The following is a 16,691-nucleotide window of genomic DNA, read 5'->3' on the forward strand; positions in this document are numbered from 1 at the left end:
TTGGAACAAAGTGTAGAAAATAAGTGAGAGGATTCAACTGACTAGTGATAGAAACATTAACTTCAAAACCTCAAGAACAGTTGCTTCAGTTGTGTCCAACTCTTTGCAACCCTATGGACTGTAGCCCGCCAGGCTCCTCTGTCCTTGGGATGAACTCTCTAGGCAAGAATACTGGAGTGGGTTGCCATTTCCTCCTCCAGTGGATCTTCCCAACCCAGGGATTGAACCTGCGTCTCTTATGTCTCCTGCATTGGATGGCAGGTTCTTTGCCACTAGAGCCACCTGGGAAGCCCAAAGAAAAATAATGCTCCTTCCCAAAACCAGACTAGTCAAGCTACATACTAAGAGTTTTAAATTTCTTTATACAGAGTGAAGTAAGCCAGAAAGAAAAACACCAATACAGTATACTAACGCATATATATGGAATTTAGAAAGATGGTAACAATAACCCTGTGTAAAAAAAAAAAAAAAAAGAAAAAGAAAAAAAAATTTCTTTAGCTGACTATTTAAGTTCAACTATTGTTCTAATTTGAAGACTTGCAACTATTTTGTAACTTATTTTCTATGCTACATAACATTTTACATAATCGAGATAAAACTGAAACTCCAATATTCTTCAAGTTCAAGGTGTCAGTATAACACAAATAATGTATATCTATACTCTTTTCTTCCTTAAAGTTTCCACTGAAGTATTTCTCTAGAAGTAAGATTAAGCAGCTGAAATTTTTTCATGAGATGACACTACTACAGCAACACACAAATGCTAGCCTTGCATGAGCTATGGTATGCACATAAGGCACAGGGCAGGAAGTGGACCACCTCTATACCCATGCCATGGAGACAGCACACGAAAAGATTACTCCATTTTACTTCTTGCCGTCAAAGTGGATCACCCATAATAAGTAACATGGCTCAAATATCCTATTTTAAACTTCAGAATTCTACATTTGACAGGCTTGTTTTGTAAATGGGAAGATCATTCTATCATGATACAATTCTGAATAAAAAGCTCCAAAAGGAAGTAAAAGAGGGAAACATTCAAGAAGAGCCTTCTCCATCTAGTGACATTACCTAACTTAAGTGTCACAAGTTCCTGTGGGGTAAGTAAAATTAGCACTGTTAAAATGAAGAAATTAAGGCTGACATCGTATCTAGTAAGTGGTAGAAGCCAGGTTAAAATACAGATTTATTTTATGCTAGAATGCAAATGCCTTCAGTTATATCCTAACTGAAAAGAAAATCGTGTCTGAATCTTATTGATTATTGGAAAACAAGCTTGTTTTTGATGAAAAGGAGTAAATTATTTGAGATACACACTTACACTGAGAAATAGAAAAGGTATCTTCCTGGGTTGAGCTTTTAATAGTGATTTACAAAGAATACTTAGCATTCTACTTACCCATTCAAAATTGCATACAATTTCAACATTAGATGTGTCAAATGCTAAAAAAATTTAGTTGGTTGCATGTGAAAAAGTTACATATCTTCTAATAAAACATAATGACCACAATATTCAGTGAATTTGTTGAAATTAACTTTGATAAATGCCCATTAAGTCAAATGCAAGCTCTTATTTAATAGGAAACCTGGATTTATCTTACACTCTAACTACTAAATTTTAATGAATTTTTAATTTAATGCTTTACACTGAAACATTATACTATGGTATTCGTATTTTAGGTTAAAATGGTGCCATAAGTCAGTGGTCAGCAACCTAGGACCCACAAATCAAATATAAATAAAGTTTTATTAAAATACATTCACATTTACTCCTCTGTGTTATGACATATATCTGCTTTTGCAAACACAGCAGATTTAAGTAGTCAGACAGATACTGCATAGCCCCCAAAACCAAAAATATTTATTATATGATCATTTATCAACCACTGCATACCAATATTACTCATACTTATTCCTTAGATACATATCTGTATATGAGTATTTTTAAAAACTCCACAAACCTAAACAATATTACAGATCATTCAAACATTAGTTTCAAATGCCTCTATCTCTCTTCATATATTTAGGATTGAAATTCTAGGGTATCCATGACAATGCTTCCCCCTTTGGTAATATGCATATTGACAATGTTTCCTTTTTGACTTATTCCATCCAGAATTCTCTTTCAGCTTTTTATGTTAATATTTTAAATCTAATTTAAAGAAAGTTAACACAACATTGTAAATCAACTACACTCCAAAAAAAGTTTCTTTAAAAATCTAAGTTAAAAAGCTCCATGTCTTTAGTTTTAATTTCTTCCTTTATTCAACCTCCTCCTTGCTCACTTTTCCCCACTATTACATTAAAATTTTTAGCAAGAGAATTAGGCAATCAAGGAAAAGAAAACATTACTCAAAATTGACACCAACCATGTTTTCTCCCAGTAGGAAGTGGGATAAAAGGTTCTTGATATTTCTTTTAAGGAAGCAATTCATTCAAAGAATATAAAGTTAGCTATGTTGGAGAAGCAGGCACAGGTGCAATCAGTTAATCAGCCAAAATAGCAGAAATACAGAGACAGAGACAATGAAGAAAAGTTTCTACAACTGAATGAATTCCAAAGTCTATTAAAACAGTCTAAAGAAATAAGTACTGTAGTTTTAACTTCTGAACTATGGTAGTTATAACTGCACAGGTAATAATTTTGGAAGTCAAAATATCAGTATCTTTATTATACATTCATTATAAAATAAAAAATGAGCAAATTTTGGTAGTATATTATTTAATTCATAATGTTTATTAACACTTTATTCATTATTTTCTTTATCTTGATGGAGATCTTCTAGTTTATAAAACTCATAAATATTTCAAGTCTACAAAACTTTTCTTATCTACTGCTAATTTTATATAAAGATCACTTCTACAGAAGATTTTAAAACAGTATTATACTTTAAAGTAAATTTCAATATAACTTTTTAAAATTTCCTGATAACAATGATAATACATAAACATAAAAAAAGTATACGATGGAGAAAAATCCCAGGATGAAACATTAAGTCAATCTTCAATGGATAGAAGAGGCAAAAACCTCTTCCTGTCTCAATATTAGAATGTATTCTTAACATCACATGCAACTCTCAATTTACCAGAATTTGGTATAAGTTACGAGAGGAAATCAGAGATGAAAGAGAAGGGATGGTATGTTACAGGATACCTGCACCCTTCACACACCATCAGCTGTTTTTCTTCCTGATTTTGTTTCCTTGGTCAGCTGCTAATTTCATGAAGGCCCTAATTAGGACCTGTTCTGTTGCACTCCCTCCTGAACTAGCCTTCTTGCCTTTGGAGACTCTTGAATAAATTCATGGATGAAAGAGAAATATATGTGTGAGGCAGAAGTGTGCTGAGGATGTATACACTCTTTTGCTGCTAATATTTAAGTTTCAGTGCTGCTTCAGGGATGATGACAAAGGGAGAGTGAGAAAAAGTCATGTAGAAAAAGCTTGTTAATGATGAAATAAAACCAGACATCAGTTTGGAAACACTGCCTCAACAAGTAAAAGACATCCTAATAAAATGGCAAGTTTCTCTCTGGAAAAGTGATCTATTTTGGGCTTACAGATGAGTTTCCAATATGGCAGCAAGAACACAGTTATTAATATGAGAAGCATATTCTCGCCCATCTGATCAATTAGCTATGGCGCTTGTTTTTCATTACATGAATCAGAGATATGTTTTTAAATGAAAACTAAAACACTGAATTGTTTATCTATTATATGTTAAATGACATATAAATAACATTGAATATCTTTCAATTTATGTTAATAGATTCTGATGTCTTACAAAGAGAAAGTCTATATTTTTAAAAAATAAATGCTGAACCACAAAATCATGTCAGATAAAAATTCTAAAAGATGTCATATGACTAACATAAAGTTCTTTGAGATTTTTAAGAATTACCAAATTTTTCAAGTACAGAAATGTTATGACATTTATAGTTTTTCTATTTGAGGTACCTAAATTTTAAGTAAGAAACACTCTAAGAATTCATCTGATTCTCTTTTTGAAGCAAATTACTGGCTTCGAGATTAAATCTCAAAGAATAGAAATATAAAACTACTATAAATAGCTTAAAAATAATATTTTAAGCTAATCATATCAGACTGAATATCTAAAGATGACTTTTTCCTATTTTAGATTCATGACTCTGTTATATAATAAATATGTACTTGTATTCCAAAATTCAAGATTTACATAACAAGAATTTTAACAGTCTATTTTAATGTAGATTTGAAGAGATAAACAATATAGAGAAAATAAAGTTAAACCATTTATGGTTATAGCTCTTCCTAAGTTACATTCATCAAAATTATCAGATAAATATTTTCATAAATACACACAGCTGAAACCCAACACTGACAAAAGAAGTGAGAATATAAATGTATGTAATTTCAAATTATATGATTAAAAATTTTTCTCAGGTGAACAAGTCTTGTTAAAATCCATGTTTATAGTACAGAACGCCACTGACATGCTCTGATAATGTAATTATAAAACATAACCACTAGATGGAGTCAAAGTACTTACAGTTGGTGATGTAGCAGCAGAGAGCAAAGGTAGGATTCCTCCACAAGCAATGATGATGTTGTCTACCATTTGGGAAATGAGGTGAATTGTGTTATGTACAAAAATAATATTTTCATTGCTATTGACAAAATCCATCACAGACTTTGTGGAATGGCTAAAATAGCAGAAAAACAAAACACAAACAAACATTTCTTTGGTTTAAGAATAAAAAGTTTACAACTTATTTTTAATGTCATTTTTAAAGTGAAAAATAAGAGCTAGGCAAATTTAAAATGGAGTTATTAGAAAAGAAAATAATTTACAACAATTTAGATGTCATATTACCAAAACCAGCATTCATCTCATCATGGATTTTTTGTGAGTCCAAGCATATTAACTTATTATTTTATTTCTACTTAAAACACTACAGTGTCCTAACTCGATTCAAAGACACATGACTAGGTCAATGAATTTGGCCGAAACATTTATTTTTGCCAAAAGCTAGTTGTTTGGTATTGAAAAGCAGAGGAAGTGGATAGTTAGCTGACAAATTGTTGTATCACCAGACCGCAGTTCCAGCTTTGACCAGACATATTGAAAACATATACTGCTAGTCACAGAAGTTACATGACAGGGTAGCATAAATGAGTCAGTAAAAATTCAAGTACTTACTGAATAAAAAATGGAAAAGACCTCAAAAGTCAGCAGTGCAGCTTTGCCATACAAAACATACAATTCTGATTCCCAGAAAAACACATGCACTGCTTCAGTTTGCTTGTAGATCAAGAATATGAACTATTCTCTAACAGAAAAAATTTTACTCCATGATCAAATTTAAGTCAATGATTCTAACCTTTTCTGAATTGCAAAACATCATCTATAATATCTTAGATCTCAGGATGATTTCTCATGTCCTAAAAACTAAAGTGCTATCTATCATTTAAACTTTTTAAAAATTTTGTTAAATTACACAAAATTATGTCTGGGGAATTTTATGAGGGTCCATGAAATAAAGCACTGAAAGACACACATAGATGTTAAGAGAAGGAAAGTTGAGTATCACTCACTCAGCGGCTACTAAAATATAACAGGTAGTAAATTACACAATGTCTCTCCACACATTGATACTCATGTTAATAGTAATGTATTTCACGGTATTCCAGTCTCCTTATTTACCATCCCCCTAGGTATCTTGGCATGTAACATTAGCAATGGAAAGACCATTGTTTCTACCACATAAGTAGACTAGGGACAAATTAACCAAATAAAATCAGAACTAAAAACTGTCTATGGCAGACGCTGATTTCTTCTGTAAAGTTATTTCTTTTTCCCTGCTAATGTGATCTAGATTTTGTTCTATTGCTGAGCTACATCAGGTATAGGAAAGATTGGTTTCACCACAGCTACTGTGTTTGTGGGCAGCTAAAAACACAGCTACTGTGTTTGTGGAGGCCAATCATTATAATCCCATTCCTGTCTTCTGGTAATTGACTTAGAGAAAGCATATGATCCAGCTGATATATGAGATATCAATACGGAATTTCATGAGGGGATTCACTTAGAAAAAGTAGAACAGAATAGGAGGAAGTGGAGGAGAAGAAAAAGGAGAGAGAGGAGGAGGAAAAAAGACACAAGGAAGGAGAATGGGGTGACAGCCGCAGCAGAAGAGTCCTGCCTTCTAGTTGAGGGAAGTTTCCTAGGTTGAATTGATTCTGGGAGCTGAAGCAACCACCTTGAATCTTCGAAGGATAACCAAGAAAAGCAAAGGAAGTTATTTGCGTGTTGAGAATATTGTGCCACTGATTTTTTGAATCGCTGACAGTAGGGTATTGCTATGTACAGCCATCCGTTTCCTAATTTATCTGCATGAACATATGACATTTCAAAACTGATTAATCTGTTGCATATGTGCTATTACAAAATAAAACTGGAAGTGAGGCAAGGTAATTTTAACATTCATGTAGGCTTTGTTTTCTTTTTTAGAATTTATTCAATTTATTTAAACTGAAAAACATAAAACAATTGAACTTTTTTATGTTGTTTTCTTTCAATGATTATACCTGAAATGATGTCCACTTACCACTTAAACAGTACAAGCTCTAAAAATGATGTCATAAGTGATTTTAAAATTTTAGCACTATGTGTTAAATCTTATTACCAAGAATAAATGTAGTATATGACATTAATTTTAACATTGAAAGATAAAAATGTAGAAATTTATCTGAACCGGTATGGAACCTTTTTTTGTTTCATTCTCTTTTGTATATAGAATAGGTGATGGCAGATGTCAAAGTTTTGCTTTTTAATCAATTTAAGCCTAAATTCTTGATTAGTTTTTAATGTGAACCACCCCAGGTCATAACTCTTATGAAAATATTTATGTTTCTACAGAAACTTCAGTGTTCTTTTTAATACATTTGTGAGATTTTTAATGATATAATTTACTTAATAATCAGGTAATTTCACTAATATAAAATAGTCATTTTTTTTCCCCACTGAAAGTAGTCTTATTTATAGAAAAGAAACATTTCTACCTCCTCCAAACATGTACATCTGTTTCTAACGCAAATAGCAAATCGGTGAGAAGTCGCTGGTGCATTGGAGACCATTTAAACTCAGGAATACGAAACATTGTAGTGCGTGGACCTGGGCTGAACTGGCGCCGCTGTTCCTCCGTCATTGGCATTCCTCGAAATCCTAAATCAACTCGGAGATCTCTGTCTTGTTGTGTGATAGACCGACTCTGAACAGCCTAGAGATGGAAAAGATGGACTTTTGTATCGTGCAAAAATGTCTGATTTCAAAATGAAAACAGTTAAGTATGGTTAAGTGAGCAAAGCTTTTGCATATGACTTTAATAGATTAGTATATCTGCTTTTATCATTCACCTGGTAATTGCTTGCACAGGAGCTTTTCTGACAAGAAAAGGATACTATTATTATTTTTATTCTATTATGTTTCAGAAACTAGGCAAGGCAATCCAATACTTAAGTTTAACATCAAATTTCACGCTGAAAACCAGGTCCTCTTTTGCCCTCTTTGAGTCTTTACATTAGACCACATTCCTTCTTTATGAAAGTGAGCAAATACTCAAAGTGAAAAATACTGGATATATATCATCAACTAATTATAATCAGAAATACAAGATTAAAAGAAATATTACTTAAACAGATTCAAGTTAACTTCAAAGTGAATTTCACTTACAATATTTCAACTGAGAAAAACAAATGCCTTTTATAATTTAGAAAACCAGACAAAGGTCTGTGAACTCAGAATGAAAACCAGGCAAGCCTAGTATTATTAAGCTCAGTAAACAATGTACCATGGTTTCCTTTATTTTAAACTTGGGCTTAATTTAGCATTTTCATTCCTCTGCTAATTATCACGGTAGCACAACTGCCACAAAAATAGAAACCGGCAGTATTTAACAGAAAATAAATAAAAATACCTTTTCCACATACAGAATATATTTTCAAAGATTTTTATTTGAATACAAAGACACTAGTGAGGTACAGTGTACTCTCTCTAACATAATGCTAATGGACACATGCTAAATTATTCTTTGATATTAAAAGGTGAATGGAAAACCCAGGCAACAGCAACAAAAACCAAGTCACTAAGGGTAAAAATTTCTTCAACTCTTAAACATAAGGTATTATTTAGTGGCAAGTATATACTCAAAGCTCAACAATTAAAATTCATATCAGAAAACATAATATGTTTCTAGCTTTAGTATGGTGAGGCCCAACTGCAGCACTAACATTTCCTCACTACCAAGCCTGAGAGTCTTTAATTTTCTCATACAAATCCCCATACATGTGGCTATAAGGAAAACTCTCACTGCTAATTGCAAATTTTCTCAGTCATGTTGTCTGCCTCACAGGGCTGCTGTGAGGATTAAATCTGAAAACATATGGCACAGTGCCTGGAACACAGTAGTGAAGTGCAAGTCGCTCAGTAGTGTCCGACAACTCTGTGACTCCATGGACTGTAGTCCGTGGAATTCTCCAGGCCAGAATACTAGAGTGGGTAGCCTTTCCCTTCTCCAGGGGATCTTCCCAACCCAGGATTCAAACCAGGTCTCCCGCATTGCAGGCTAATTCTTACCTGCTGAGCCACAAGGGAAGCCCAGAACATAGTAAGCACTTGATAAATAACAGTTCCCTTTTCCCTTTCCTGTTCATTTCATTAATTAGTTTAATATGGACTCCAAGTCCTCTTCTCTATAATTCATAGAACAGGGTTGGACTTGAAGCTTAAAAGGTTAAAATTAATCAAGTATTCAGAATTAAGATCTTGAGTACAAATGTGTAAAAGTAGTCACAGAGACAGAAAATATTCAAACTGGTAGAGACCTTAAAGGTCATGTTTCAATCTGGCACAAGCTCTTGTACTATATGAGAAAATTCAGGCCCAGAGAGGTTGAGCAAAGTTATACACACAGAACGTGGTAGAGGTGGATATCTGATTCAGATATTTTGAATTTATTTTATATGTAAACCCACACCACTCAATTCCATAAATTATTATTCTACCATAATTAAGTATAAACATGGTGTGACTGGTAAGAAATTACTCTGCTTTGGTGCTAACAACTCCGTATGTCTTCAATGAATTTTGAGCACATGAAGGGTAACTTACTTGCGTCGTGGTGGTGGTCTGGATTTTACGGATTTCCTTTCCTGACTCTTTGCCATCATCAGATCTCTCAGTGTCTGAAATTATACTTCCTGCATCAACATTTGGTACAATTTTGCTACCAGAAGATTCCATTTCCAGGGTTGTAGCGGTCATTTCAGCATATTCTAACCCTTTAGATGATGATGCTAAGTCTCTGTCAGAAATACTGCTCATTCCATCTGAAGTTGTATGGATTTTGAACTCTTTTTCTTCTATTATACTTGATGTACAAGTCAAGTCAACACTACCAGTCATGTGAGCAAGCAATCCAAGATCATCACCAAGATGTACTTGAGTGTCCTGAATATTTGGAATAATGTGATTGCTAGAAAGTTCAGGAAGGAGTTTCTCCTCCTGCTTGGGTATTTTATCAAAGAGAAATGATGTGCTACTGTTGGGAAGTTCATCCTTCTCATCTGCTAATGTTATCAATGGACCGTTATCCTTTTCTTCATTTTTTTTAATAATACCAACACTTCCATGTACATTGTTCTGGAGTTTCTCAACAGCAGCACTATACACATTATCCAACAAAGACTCAACCTCCACAAGAGCACCATTCTCTCCACCTACTAAAGTCTCTGGTGATAAATCCATATCATCAAGCTTCACTTCTGTTGCTTCCACTTTCTCTGCTTTTATGTCAACTAAAAGATCATGTACTTCCACATGCACACCACTTCCTGGTCTATCTGAATTTCCAAGAATATCATCGGGCACTTTTGTTGACATGAGCAAGTCTCTCGTGTCTGTGCTGACAGGGTAATCTGTCTCACTTTCTGGGCTCTGGCTTTGTGAGAGGTCCTCTATCTCTCGAATTTCCATTCCACCTTTTGCTCCTGTTGTCTGTGATGAGAGACCAGAGATGGTGCTCACATTTCCCTTCTTTCCCTTTTTAATATTTTCCTCCTCTTGTCTCTGATATTCTTCATACATTTTGGCTAGGTATTCCTTATGTGCTTCATAAGTGACCTTAGAAATGGGTAAAGAAAACACTTAAAGGCATTTTTGTATATGTTAAAAGAAAAAAAAAAGATATAAACTTATGATAATAGCAAAAATGGTATCAATAATTTTAAGGTATCAAATATATATTAATAACCCTAAGACAAATGCTTAACTTCATCAAATAATTAGAATATCATCAAAATAGTCATATATGATTTATTACATGATTTGTCAACGCACAGGTAAACTAGCATTAAAGATTTAAATAAAATGATATCTTTAAGTGAAGTATTTCAATGTTACCCCAGTTAATATGCCAGCTGAACTCCTACATATTTTGTTTATTTGAGCTAAAACAGAACTGGCTAATAATACACAATATCCAAAGTACCATGGTGTGTGAGTATGTGTGAGTGTGTGTGTGTTTTAGTCACTCAGTCATGTCCAACTCTTTGCAGCCCCATGGACTGCAGCTCGCCAGGCTCCTCTGTCCATGGGATTTCCCAGGCAAGAACACTGGAGTGGGTTTCCATTTCCTTCTCCAGGGGATCTTTCCCACCCAAGGATCAAACCCAGGTCTCCTTCACTGCAGGCAGATTCTTTACTATCTGAGCCATCAGGGAAGCCCCAAAGTACTATTACTACATCAATATTCACCGTATATTTAAAAAAGAAAAAAAAGTGTGTCTATTGCAACAAGTGAGGTCAAAAAAATAACACATATTTATAAATATATATATAGTTATAAAATGTTAAAACAGTGCATCTTTATAAAGACTACTTTAATTTGTTACTTTATATAGTCTTGTTTAGGAATAATCAGTACACCGTGTAGCTAGAAATAATATATATTTCTCACACAAAGACTTGCAATGAGTTTCCCCATAAAACACTAATATCAAACTTATTAATGCAATGATAAAAATGAGGTGCTGATATATTATACAATATAAATTTATAACAGAAATAAAGGTCTTTAAAATTTTTAATGTTTAAAATCCTGTAGACACATATGATGATAATTTATATTTAAAATGACCGTATAATAGAAATAAGGTTGAGATCTTGCTTTGAGGATTACCTTAATATAAAACCCCTTTATTTTACAGAAAAAAAATCAAGTCCCCAAAGTAGGGCTTAGCAAACTATGGCCCATGGATCAAATCTGCTTATTTCCTGTTTGGAATACAGCCATGTTCAAACTTTATACATTGTCTATGGTTATTTTCACAATGCATGACAGAGTTGAGTAGTTGTTATTAGAGGGTGAACAGCCAACAAAGCCTAATAACCATTGTGCAAAGGGATTAAATGAGTTTCCTAATGCCACAAAATTGAACTGTGGCAGAGATTGGATCAAAAGCCAACTTCTGACACCTATGCTTTTCCTATGACACCACCACATGATGAGAAATCTTAACTGAACTTCTGTACTCTAATATGTACATATTCTAAATTTTAATTCACTACTTCCTTTTCCCCCAAATCAGACAATATTTAAAATATAAACAAACATTGATTCTTAGGATTAAAAATAAAGATTATGCAATTAAGAACAACACTAAACTTAAGTACTTTAAATGTATTTATTATTCACTTAAAAACAATTTCCAATTTAGAAAGGCTTAAAAAGTATATATCAGACTCTATTTCATGCAACATTCTTATAAGACCCAGTACAGATGTTTGATTTAAAAGATTCAGACATACGTTCCCAGATATCCTAAAAAACATATGTGGGGGTCACATCTAGAGTGTAAAATTTAATTATAACAGGACCCTAAAATACAGAGAGAAACAGAAACAGAGCAGAAAGAAAATTGTGATAAAGGAATCAGCTATAATGCAAGATGCCCACAAGATGGCGCCAAGAGAGTGTTTACAGACATTTAATACACAGCTGAAATCCTGGTGATGTAAAATGTTAAATCCCTTGTTACCTTGGAATGGGCTATTGAGAGTGTATCCACCCAGACTCTCCAGCCTCCCCATTCATATTTTATGGCATGATACAAAAGAATCCGGAAGATATTGTAGACCATCTCTGTGATCTTCTGTTCCTCAGAATTTTTAGGATTGATATAGCCAAGAGAAAACATCCAATCTTGCCACACTGAACACTGCAATAAGCATCTTGTGGAGGGGGGAGAGAAACTCATTAAAAATTCTTAGATTATATTAGAATTTACTATTTGAGATAAATAGAAAAAATATGATCTGACTTAGGTAAATCAAAGTATACAGTTATTCTGCACATTTAATATTCTACCCTGGAATGACTTTCTCCATTTTTCTACCTAGATAAATCCATACTATAATTTAAAATTGCTTTCCCAACTCTTCCAGTTAGATTAGTTATTGCTTCCCTACTCCCTCATCACATGTAGTACTCACAATGCACTTAACACATTATAAATTAATCATCATTTCACTGTTATCTTTCCCACTAAACTGTACCAAATAAGATGTACACCAAGACAACCTGTGCGGCACAGTGCTTTATATACGGCAGACATTCAATCAATATTTGTTAAATTTAACTCATGCAGAAACCGTGGTTCCAAACTGTACCCCATGTCCTAGCCAACCAATTTAAAAATACATGACAATAATCAGTTATCAGACCACCTTAAGAAAAGCACAGATGATCTGAGTAAATCCAACATAATTTCATTTCAAGTATTGTTGGTGGTAGACAATGACCAGGAAAAGGAATTGTACATTTTAAATAAGGGGTTTGGTGTATGTATATTCATATATACAATTAAAATATATTACCCATAAAGTTAAATAAAATTATACAAAAATAAATAAAAGTATGCAAACTATATCAAAGAGACATAAATGCCTTTTCTAATGATTAAAAGCATTAGCAATATAGGATATGTAAATTTTTTCTTTGCAAGATACTGAAAATAATGGAGAGAAAATAAGATTAGTTATGGGATAAAGCTTTGTTTTGTATTCAAACTACTCACCTTCTATTTTCTCGGCTGTTACTAAAAAGTTTTATCATATCAGATAAAAATAAACGGCGAACTTCCATGAGTTCTGCACTTGGTGTAGAGTTTTTCAACAAAGTTGCCACCACTTTAAGAATCACTGAAAACAAATAAAAGTTACAGTAAAGATTTATAACTGCATCATATTTTCTGCTCCAATAGTATTCACTGATTTTCAACTAAATGCTTAGCATGATGGTAGGCGAGTTGTAAATGCCGTAAGTTAAACTATAAATACCATACTGACTCAGGTGGTTGGGAAAAGTTTTGATTTAGTTTCACATGTTACCATGTTACTACTGCATTAAAGAATTGCTTTTTGCTCACTTGGATTCTGAATTTTCACTGTAGAATCTGGCTCTGGATGTGGTTTGTGTACAACTTGAGTACATACTTGCTCTGTCAAAATCTGAAAGACAGAAATTGAATTTCATTTAGAAAATAAATTCATAATTGCAAATTATAGATATACAAAGAATCTGCAAAAAATGTCTATTTGTTCAAATCAAAAGAAATACATCTTTTAAAGGGTCTTCCAGTAAATTCCACATACTTCTAAACTCTTTTAACTCTACAGTCTTCAAATTTTGTTTGTTACAGATACAGACAAAACTAAAGCCAGTATCTATAGAAGGAGATTCATTAGGAATTCCAAGAACAAATTCTGTTTGAAATCACTTTTCAGTGCACATCTTTATAACGTTTAAATTGGGGACTGTAAACATTTGGCTGTTGTCATTAAAAAAAAAAAAACAACTTAGAAAATCAGTAAATAAGAAAATAATGTCTGAGTCTGGATCCCAACTTCAAATGAAGAAAGATAAAGAAAAAATCTTTATAAAAAATGTGGCTCATTGTCATTAACCAAGGAGGTGTTTTTTTTTTGTTTTTTTGTTTTTTTTTCAGTTTTAATTAATTTATTTATCTTTGGCTGCGCTGGGTGTTTGTTGCTGCACGTGGGCTTTCTCTAGTTGCGGTAAGCAGGGGCTACTCTTCATTGTGGGGCGTGGGCTTCTCATTCCGGTGCTTCTTTTGTTACAGAGCATTGGCTCTGGGTGCCCAGACTTCAGGAGTTGTAGCCCATGGGCCCTAGAGTGTAGGCTCAGGAGCTGTGGGGGCATGGGCTTAGATCTTCTAGGACCAGGGATTGAACCCATGTCCCTGGCATTGTAAGGTGATTCTTAACTACTGACCACCAGGGAAATCCCCCAATGAGTTTTTTTTTTGTTAAACTTCTTTTACGTAACAAGAAATTACCAAAGTTAACCATATAAAGGAAAAGACAGAATTCTAAAACATTTACTGACTTTTCTACTAGCACCCAAGCTCTGTGAGTGCAGGATTCCTATACATCCTTTTCACTGCTACATTCCTAGCAATTAGCAAACTGCCTAACACACACTGCCCATAGTCAGTAAACATCTGTCACAGTAAAGAATGAATAATCATATATAAATTATGGATATATGATTTTTCACTATATTTTAGGCTATACCCTATGTTTACCTCTTTTCTTACATATATTAAAAAACCCAATAAATTATATTTAATAAGGATATCACTTTATATTATGACTTAATTTCATGACTTAGGTTAACACACTGAGTTTTGAATGAAACTTTTTAAAATAGTTCAACATAAAGTAATATAGAAAACTTTGAGGAAACTATACAAGTTACTTGAGAGCTTAGTTATACATCAGATCAGATCAGATCAGTCGCTCAGTCGTGTCCGACTCTTTGTGACCCCATGAATCGCAGTACACCAGGTCTCCCTGTCCATCACCAACTCCTGGAGTTCACTGAGACTCACGTCCATCGAGTCAGTGATGCCATCCAGCCATCTAATCCTCTGTCGTCCCCTTCTCTTCCTGCCCCCAATCCCTCCCAGCATCATAGTCTTTTCCAATGAGTCAACTCTTCGCATGAGGTAGCCCAAGTACTGGAGTTTCAGCTTTAGCATCATTCCTTCCAAAGAAATCCCAGGGCTGATCTCCTTCAGAATGGACTGGTTGGATCTCCTTACAGTCCCAGGGACTCTCAAGAGTCTTCCCCAACACCACAGTTCAAAAGCATCAATTCTTCGGCACTCAGCCTTCTTCACAGTCCAACTCTCACATCCATACATGACCACAGGAAAAACCACAGCCTTGACCAGACGAACCTTTGTTGGCAAAGTAATGTCTCTGCTTTTGAACATAGCTACTTATAAAAGTTGGGGATGGAGAGTAAAACAATCAAGAGACAGGGATGGATGGCCCTTTCAGATCAGAAAAAGATCATGACATCCAGCAGTGGCATTTTTCCTACATTTCTGCTCAGACTTAAAAATAACAAAAAAGAAGATAGGATGTTTACTTAAGTGTACTAGTTACTTAATGTGTATCAAAAAGGTACTGACTGAAAATTAAAAATAACCTACTGTTATTAAAATAATAAATACAGGGCACAAGCATCCCTCTTCACTCCCATACTTTTATTGAAACAAACATTTTGCTGTTTAAATACTCAAAGAAAAGGCCTAGGCGCAACATAGGAAGACTGCCAAATAATTGTACGTGGATACGTTTTAAAACAAAGTTTTTAAAATGTAACTATGCGTTCATTATTTTTTAAGAATTACTACCTTTTTAGATTAAATGACCAACTACTATTTGAATCACATAGAAGAGTTTCCACTCCATACGTTTAAAATTCTCATCACACATTTAAAAACTTTTACCTCATAAAGTGTGTTGTATGTGGTCACAGTCACAGTGTTTGTGTGCAACATCAGCCTTTCTCCAAGAAGAGTGAAAAGGCTGTGGGTATGCATGATTTCAACTTTTCTTCTGAAGAAAAAGGGAGAAAAACATAATACTATTAAACACACAGGATTTTATAACCATATGACTTTAGGATAAGTAGTAAAATCTATAAGCAGATACAGAATTACAGAAGTAGTTATGTTTACTAACTTTCATCTTCTAAAATAAATGACAGTTTATAGCATAGCTGCCTTCTAAATTACCAAGACTGCTACTTAAACACTTCTCAAAACATCTGCACAAACTGAAATGTTAGGTATACAAATTACAAAATATTATATAAATGTTGACAGCTGTAATTTTCAAATTTCTAATAACTATTTAGGAGTTATTGTATTATGCTAAATTATTGGTTTCCCTTAACACACAGAGCACAAATTTTTCAAAACCTTTCTGTCCAAATTCTATGAAATAATCTATGTAAAAATTTAATAACAAAAATTTTAAATTATGGTTAAAAATGAATACAAAGCAAAGTAATTTTGCAGAAGTAAAGGAAACTCAATACTGCTTGTATTTGTGGCTCATTTAACTGCTCCTCCCACAAATCCATACCTAGAATTTTTGTTGTTGCTCAGTTGCTAAGTTGTGTCCAGCTCTTTGTAACCCCATGGACTGCAGCACAGCTCTATTAGAGATCTCCTGGAACATTTTCTCACCTCTCATTCACATCACTTTCTTACAGGTCTGGATCTGGATCTTTTTGGCTTTCAACCCTCAGTATTTCATTTCTTACATTGATTTTCCTT

General features: G+C 33.7%; 1 protein-coding gene across 5 annotated transcripts in view; it reads right to left on the reverse strand.

Moving 5' to 3' along the window:
• NBEA (neurobeachin) overlaps nucleotides 1–16,691 on the reverse strand; it is a 661,454-nt gene that overhangs the window by 443,896 nt on the left and 200,867 nt on the right. For all 5 annotated transcript variants that reach the window (XM_055542371.1, XM_055542373.1, XM_055542372.1 and 2 more), the window contains exons 18-24: nucleotides 15,858–15,966; nucleotides 13,464–13,545; nucleotides 13,113–13,236; nucleotides 12,075–12,267; nucleotides 9,148–10,158; nucleotides 7,041–7,258; nucleotides 4,528–4,681 (exon numbers count right to left, since the gene is read on the reverse strand). In XM_055542371.1, the coding sequence (XP_055398346.1) occupies nucleotides 4,528–4,681; nucleotides 7,041–7,258; nucleotides 9,148–10,158; nucleotides 12,075–12,267; nucleotides 13,113–13,236; nucleotides 13,464–13,545; nucleotides 15,858–15,966 (1,891 nt within the window). The remainder of the gene's footprint in view (nucleotides 1–4,527; nucleotides 4,682–7,040; nucleotides 7,259–9,147; nucleotides 10,159–12,074; nucleotides 12,268–13,112; nucleotides 13,237–13,463; nucleotides 13,546–15,857; nucleotides 15,967–16,691) is intronic.

This window comes from Bubalus kerabau, chromosome 12 (genome assembly GCF_029407905.1).
Source record: "Bubalus kerabau isolate K-KA32 ecotype Philippines breed swamp buffalo chromosome 12, PCC_UOA_SB_1v2, whole genome shotgun sequence".
Taxonomy (NCBI): Eukaryota; Metazoa; Chordata; class Mammalia; order Artiodactyla; family Bovidae; genus Bubalus; species Bubalus kerabau.